Genomic DNA, 7,242 nt, shown 5'->3' on the forward strand with positions numbered 1-7,242 from the left:
TTGGATAAAGAAGTGGAAACCAATCCGAATATTCCTAAAAATGAGCACATTTACTTTTATTTGGTGTCATCTTTTATGACGTGGGCCAAATCCAAAAAGTTGGACTCAAGATCAAAACTGCCGTTGCGTGAAACTGATTATAGGAAAAGAAAACCACATCCTAATTTTAAATTGCATATTGAATTGGAGAAAGAAACGATGACGGTAGGAATGGAAAATAATATATTATTTTAGTTGTATGTTTGAGAAGTAGGACTCTGTTTCAAGATGGTTTCAAATTTCTATTTAGGTTGGCATGAATCACAAGGATGGAAAATTACAAACGGCAATCATAGCTTGCGGTTTAGTATATGGTGCTGAAAATCAGGTCTTGGAATACGCATTTAAAATGTCTTTTAACAACCATGAAGAAATTCCAGTATTTCATCCAGGAAATAACGTAGTGCCAACAATTCATGTACAAGATTTGGCTGCATGCATTTATGACCTAATAGCGGATCCTCCAGTCAAAAAACAAAAGTACTTTCTAGCCGTCGAACCAACAAATGCTGTGATGAAGGACGCAATTAAGGCAAGTATAAACTAGTGGTGTATGGCATCGTGTCTTATGGCAAATTGCTGGAACTTCCCTTACCGTAATGAAAAATTCGAGAAATTTTAAACGTTTTCAAATATATTATTACAAAAACCGTAACTTTCATTATTTTTGCTATCTTGTTTTATCTGAGCAAATCAAATGTTAATCATAAATCAATTTATCTCCAGAACATTAACAATCGTCACTTCACTTCGAATTCAATTTCAAAAAAATAGTTGCCTAAAATAGTTACACAAAATTGAAAAAGTGCTCCTGTATAGTCACAGTCTAAACGCGTTTGCAAATAATTCTGTGCGACATTTTCACATTCGACTGTGCTTAACTTGGCGGCATTTTCACATTCTTCAATAAACGCACTTGGGTAAACATTTGTACCAGAGTGGCGCTTAGACTGTACTTAGCCTGGGTAATTTTTTGAATTTTTAATCCAAAGTTACAAAAATATTTCATGGAAAATAAAAGATGTAATAATTTTTTATCCTCAAAAGCAATTGTTTTGTCAATACAATCTGAAAGTTTCTTAGATCATTCAAATCGGACGCTTAGTTCACTCAAAAACTGCCATTCTTTGCACATTTAGCTCTGTATCTTTAAAGTGGCGGAACCTGCTTCTGCTAAAAACTAATCACCTCTTCTCCCAATCATTACTAATTGAATGTTTTTTAGATCATTCAAATCGGATATTCCGTTCTCTCAAAAACTCGATTTGTATTTTCTGCACTCTTTGCTCCATATCTCCATAACGGCTGGGCCTGCCTTTGCCAAAAACTAATCAGCACATCTCCCTATCAATAGGCATCGAATGTTTTTTAAATCATTCAAATCGCTTAATCCGAAAACGTGGACGAAAAAGTGCGGGCATACAAAACACACACACACCTACATTTTTTCTGAGGTATGCCAAAATGTTCAGAAACCTTCAAAACGTGGAGAAATGCAAAAATTTTCATTTTCGATTTTCGGCCCATTACTATAACTACCCTACGGGAAGTTAAAAAAGGTTTTTCATGGTCTTGTGTCTATAAAAAATTTATTCTTCCTCCAGGTCATAAGTAAATCTCTAGGTTACGGAGTAACCAAAATTGTACCACAAGAGCATGCTTTTTTCCAACCAGTAGAAATTGATCAGTCGTCATTCGACCAACTGATGGCAAATGTTCCAATGGAGCCAGGTCGTTTTAGTCGAATTCGTTTTCAAAATGATCTCGGCATTCTTGCCATGGGAAAAATACTCGCATACGAGTTTCGCCAAGCTCATAATCTTGATCCACCAATTCGAGTTCTTATACATGGTCCACCAGCTTCAGGAAAAACTGAATTGGCTAAAATGCTTGCTAATCATTATGGTGCACATCATCTTACGGTCAGTGAAAGTAATAGAATTTTAATTTATAATATATACAATGAATTTACATTTTTTTACAAATTGTTGATACATATTTCATGTAGTTTTTTTGATTTTAGATTGCAAGTGTGATTCAAAATAAAATTGAAAGATTGAAACGAGATATTGTTCGACTTGAACAAGAGGCAGGTGATTCAGGAAAGCCTATTGATGAAAATGATGTAGAAACCGAAGGTGAAGATTGGGATGGAGAACCCAAAATGGATTTACGAGCTTTGAAGAGCTTGCTGCAGGTGATATGAAACTTATATAGAACTATCAAAATAACATTTTTTTTACTTCCTGAAGGAGAAGTTTGTTTTCATAAAAAAATCCGATTCGCTAATTTTATGTTTTCCCGACGTTTCAAGCCATTCTGAATCGAATGAGACCAAATTTAGAAAAAGTATGTGTGTATGTGTTTATTTGTGTGTATGTGTGTGTGAACAGATTTTTTGCCGTAAATCGACAAACAGCTGGGCCGATTTCAAAAATTTAAAAGCCATTCGATGTATCTCGATGAGGACTATCGTTTGTCACTTTTGCGCTACGATCGACCGAACCGTTTCTTTGTAAATAGCACAAAAGTAAAAAAAAAATCGTCCAAGTTTTAACCCGCAATTCTGAATCGATTTTGAAAATTCAAAAACCGTTCAAAAGATATTGGTTGGGAATCGTGCTGATGAGTTTTTGATAGAGATCAGCCGGGCCGTTTTCTTGTAATAAGTGTTGAAAAATTTTTTTTCGACGATTTTTATGTTTTTTTTATGACGGCAGATACCATAGTCTTATAGGTCATACTAAAATATTACGGCCCTACGACAACTCGTTTAATTTTAAAAATTCTTCAAAGTTTGCAAAAATTAATATCGTTTTTTTTGGCATTTGTCAAAATTAGACCTTTCATCGACATTTGCTCAGAAACGCCTGAACCGATTTCAGAAATTTAAAAGCCATTCTATGTACCTCAATGAAGACTATCGTTTGTCAGTTTTGTGAGACGATCTGCCAAGCCGTTTCTTTGTAATTTGGAAGAAAAGTGTTAAACTTTTCGCCCACATTTAAGCTCATACTACCGAATCGATTTAAAAAAATCAAAAACTTTTCGAAAGATATTAGTTGGGAATGATACTGATTAGTATTAGATAAAAATCTACCGAGCCGTTTTATTGTAATTAAAAAAAAATTAAGCAGATTTTTATGGAACTTTTTTTTACGATATATATCATGGTCGTCTTATAGAACTTACTGAAATATTACGGCCTTACGACAAGTAGTTTAATTTTAAAAATTCATCAATTTTTAAGAAATTGAGTAGTTTTTTGACGTTTTGTTGAAATTAAAATTAGACGATTTTGCTTGGTATAACGATAGAGTACTTGATCTTAATGAACATACTAAACCATTAAAGTCCTACGAAAATTGGTTCAATTGTAACAATTATTGATTTTTGAAATTGCTTTTAGAAAATACTCCGAATTAACGTGTTTGTTTGTTTTCAAATATGGGTAATAAGTCCACCAATTTATTTTTTATTAAGTCGATTATTTACACATATCGGAAAGTTCATGCAACTTGCCTCAAGGCAAAATACCAATACAAACTAGTTATAATTTTTTGTAGGAAATTGAAGACAACATGGCAGCTGACCCCCGAGGTCGACTTGCAGATTCCTATATTATAAGCTTTTTCAAGGAGATGCTGTTAAGTCCTCCTTGCCAAAACCAAGGTTATATATTAGATGGATGGCCAAAAGACTTGGCTCAGGCTGTTGCTATTTTTGGTTTATCGGATCTAGGAGGAGAAGATGCTGGCGAAGAAGCAAATGATGCAGAAGGTCCCAAATTCGATGATCGCATCATGCCAATAAATATATTTTCGCTCGAAGCTTCAGATTACTTTCTGTGCCGAAGGGTTATGGAGTTGCCGCAATGCGAAGTAGAAGGAACACATTATACAGAGGTAAAGGAACTTTTACCTAATTATCACTGGCAATATTTTTTACTTGACTTCTTTCTCCTAGGATGAAATGTTGCGTCGCTTATCGGAATTTAGAGCCAGAAATACTGACACAAACACTTCCCTGAACTTTTTCGACGAATGTGAGCGTCATCCAAAATTGATATCAGTCGAAGAATATGATACTATTGAGGCTGTTTTCGATATCGCTTGCGATAGAATTGGGCCACCAAAACATTTCATGTTGACACGAATAGAAATAGAATTGGGTAACATCAAAAAACGTGAACAAGAGAAAAATCAACAGCATGAAAAAGAACTCAAGGAACAGCAACAATTGGACAAAGTTAGGAGACAGAGAGAAAAGGCGATGGAAGATTGGACACAATTGTTTGAGAAACTTCGGGAGGAAGAAGAAGCATTGCTGGCCAGTCAGGTAATAATAATTATTGAAGTAAAACTTCTTTAGGCGCGACTAGGGTGTAAATCCGTACAAATGCAACGGAAGTGCGTTACGGCAGATAAGATAAGATAAGAGTCGAGTCCCAATGTTTCGTCATTCGCTCTCGATAAAATCATTTCAATACGGGTCGATTGTGATTATTCGTCGTGTATGTGAATAGAGATCTATCGTTGTATGCGTACCGGCATCAACGTTGATTGCGTACCGATACCGATAACAAGGAAATCGTCATAGATAAATAAACATTTTAAAGTTACATCGTAGTACAAATCTTGATTTAATAAAAAATACCCGAATTAGAAGAATTTTTTACCCTGCTCCATGAAAATAATAAAACAAATTAAACATTTGTGCCGTGTACTAAACGTGAATTTATTGATTAGATTTTTTTTCTATATTAATCGTAGTCTCTATAAATTTTTGAAGTTATTAAAATGGAAAACATTTTTTAGGCAAGACAGATATTACACCTGTTTGAAGAATGAAATTATATCGCCAGCGAAAAAATAAAAAAATTAAAAAAAAATACAAGCAGTCAATGAATGTACGTTAATTTTAATTACATGAAGTTCTTCAAACACAATTATTACATGATGAGTGAAGTTGCAAAAACAATATTTGTTTAGGCGTTGTTTAACATAATCGACTGTGCGAACGAATTTTATGGAAGTTATTAATCAGCAATTACTTCATATCTCTAATGAAGGTTGATTTCTAAATGCTAATTACAATGACAAACCGATCATATCGTATTTGAAGTATGAGTCATACTTCAAATACGATATGATCGGTTTGTCATTGTAATTAGGGTCGGATTTAGAAATTTGGCGCCCCGGGGCACTGACAAAAATGCCGCCTCATCCCTGAAATTTTACGAACTTTCGAATTTTTTTTAAAGCAATCGCGCTGCTTCAGCTGCGTAGGGACAAAATATAGAAGCGCGTAAGCGCCGCGTCGCGGTCTAACGGATAAACAATGTCGTAGAACGCATATAAATGTAAACAAAATGTATACTTATTATTATAATATCTTCAATTATCCTTATCAATAGGAATTGAATCATTTAAATCGGTTGATCCGTGTTCTCGAAATCGACTTGAAAAATTAAAAAATATTAGATTTGTATTGATGGGGAGAACGTGCTAACAGGCAATTACGAAAACTGGTAATTGAGTTTCGATATTTCTTCTCTGAAACAGCTACGCAGCGCGATTGCTTTGCAAAAAGCTCATCAATTTTCAATTTTCGAAATATTTCAAAACACAAAAAATGTGCTTTAAAAGTCTTTTTTTTCATTTTTCAAAAAATTTTAAAGCTCTTTATAAAATGTAATTTTCAGTACGGGATGTTTCAGTAATTTGTCTTAAGGCACAATGCCATGAGTCACTAGTTTAAATTTTTTTTCGACTTTATAAGCTTGGAAGTGCACAAATTCGTTATTGTAAGAGGTTTCGAAAGCTGAAAAACATATTTTTCTTAAACTTCCAGCTTGTTTACGGATCTTTATATTAGCCAAATGGCCAAATTTGATAACTTATTAACCAATTTGAAAGTTTATGTTCGGAGAGGGAGGCAATGCAAAATAATAAATTTTAGTTATCGGTTATTTCAACCCAAATTTTGCATTGCAATCGTATTATGTTTTGTTAATTATATTTCTTGAAATAAAAAATGTTGTTGAAAAAAGTTGATTATATTGTATAGAATTTTTTTCTCACTATCCAAATTTTGCCGTCCCCCAAAATTTGCCGCCCTGGGCAGTAGCCCCGATTGCCCCTACTGTAAATCCAGCAATGGGTATGACTCCAATTACATGATTGTTTTTAAATATTATTCATATTTTTAATGTTATTGTAAATATATAATTTATAATTTTTTATCATATAAAATGTATAATGGTTAATATTAATAAATGTGTGCATCGCGAGTATTACCACCATATTACTAATAAACATTATTCAAAATTGTTATATAATTTATTTATTTTTACTTAAATGCCATCTTGTACAGTAGCAAATAAGTTTTACCTCAATCGCGTGTGAACCTTACGCGCACTCTTTTTTTTCAATGTTAATCTGCATCTACTATTCTAGGCTGCTCCACTCCGTCTTTACCTAACCAGACATGTTCTTCCAACTTTGACCCGTGGTTTATTAGAAGTAGCCCGCGTACGTCCTTCTGATCCAATTGACTATTTAGCAGAATATTTGTTTCGTGAAAATCCTGAAGGAAAGGCATTCGATCCGGCCTGGACACAAAGTATGAATGAATTGGAGCAATGTGTACAATTTGTGTTGAATCCGCCAGAAAAGCAATAAAGGAAATGTAGTGAAAAAACGTTATACTGTTGACATTAGTTTAAATAAGTTAAACTAATAAATTAATTATTTAAATTAGTTTAAATAAATTATACTAATTATTAAAGGATTTTACAAAAGATTATTTTTAGGCACAGATATATATGTGGATGAGAAGACTGTGAATAATTTTTAGTCCAGTCATTATAGTAAGTTCATCTCGGAATTCGAGATACTCAGCTGTAAGTCTGTAAATACTTATATATTGGCACCCTAAAGTTGTCTCAAAACCTACATATGTTGCGTACACCCTACCATATGTAGGTTTTGAAACAACTTTAGGGTATAAATATACAAGTATTTACAGACTTACAACTGGGTATCTCGAATTCCGAGATTCTTACCTAATTTAAGCTTAAATGACCGCACTATTTAGTTAATAGTAATACAGTACGTGCCACAATGTTGGTCCGAAATGGACTTCAAAACTGCTGAACCGATTTTGAATTCCATTGGCTCACCATGTGTATTCATATCCAAC

At 33.6% G+C, this 7,242-nt stretch overlaps 1 protein-coding gene across 1 annotated transcript in view; it reads left to right on the top strand.

The window, feature by feature from the left end:
• LOC113378860 (adenylate kinase 7-like) overlaps positions 1-6,722 on the top strand; it is a 13,972-nt gene extending 7,250 nt beyond the window's left edge. The window contains exons 9-15 of the mRNA XM_026619491.1: positions 100-204; positions 290-571; positions 1,644-1,961; positions 2,063-2,236; positions 3,606-3,944; positions 4,006-4,377; positions 6,498-6,722. Coding sequence (XP_026475276.1) covers positions 100-204; positions 290-571; positions 1,644-1,961; positions 2,063-2,236; positions 3,606-3,944; positions 4,006-4,377; positions 6,498-6,722 — 1,815 coding nt within the window. The remainder of the gene's footprint in view (positions 1-99; positions 205-289; positions 572-1,643; positions 1,962-2,062; positions 2,237-3,605; positions 3,945-4,005; positions 4,378-6,497) is intronic.
• Positions 6,723-7,242: the final 520 nt, after the last annotated feature.

Source organism: Ctenocephalides felis, unplaced genomic scaffold (assembly GCF_003426905.1).
Source record: "Ctenocephalides felis isolate EL2017-DRISC unplaced genomic scaffold, ASM342690v1 CF-g0.4_SCAFFOLD_00845, whole genome shotgun sequence".
Classification (NCBI taxonomy): Eukaryota; Metazoa; Arthropoda; class Insecta; order Siphonaptera; family Pulicidae; genus Ctenocephalides; species Ctenocephalides felis.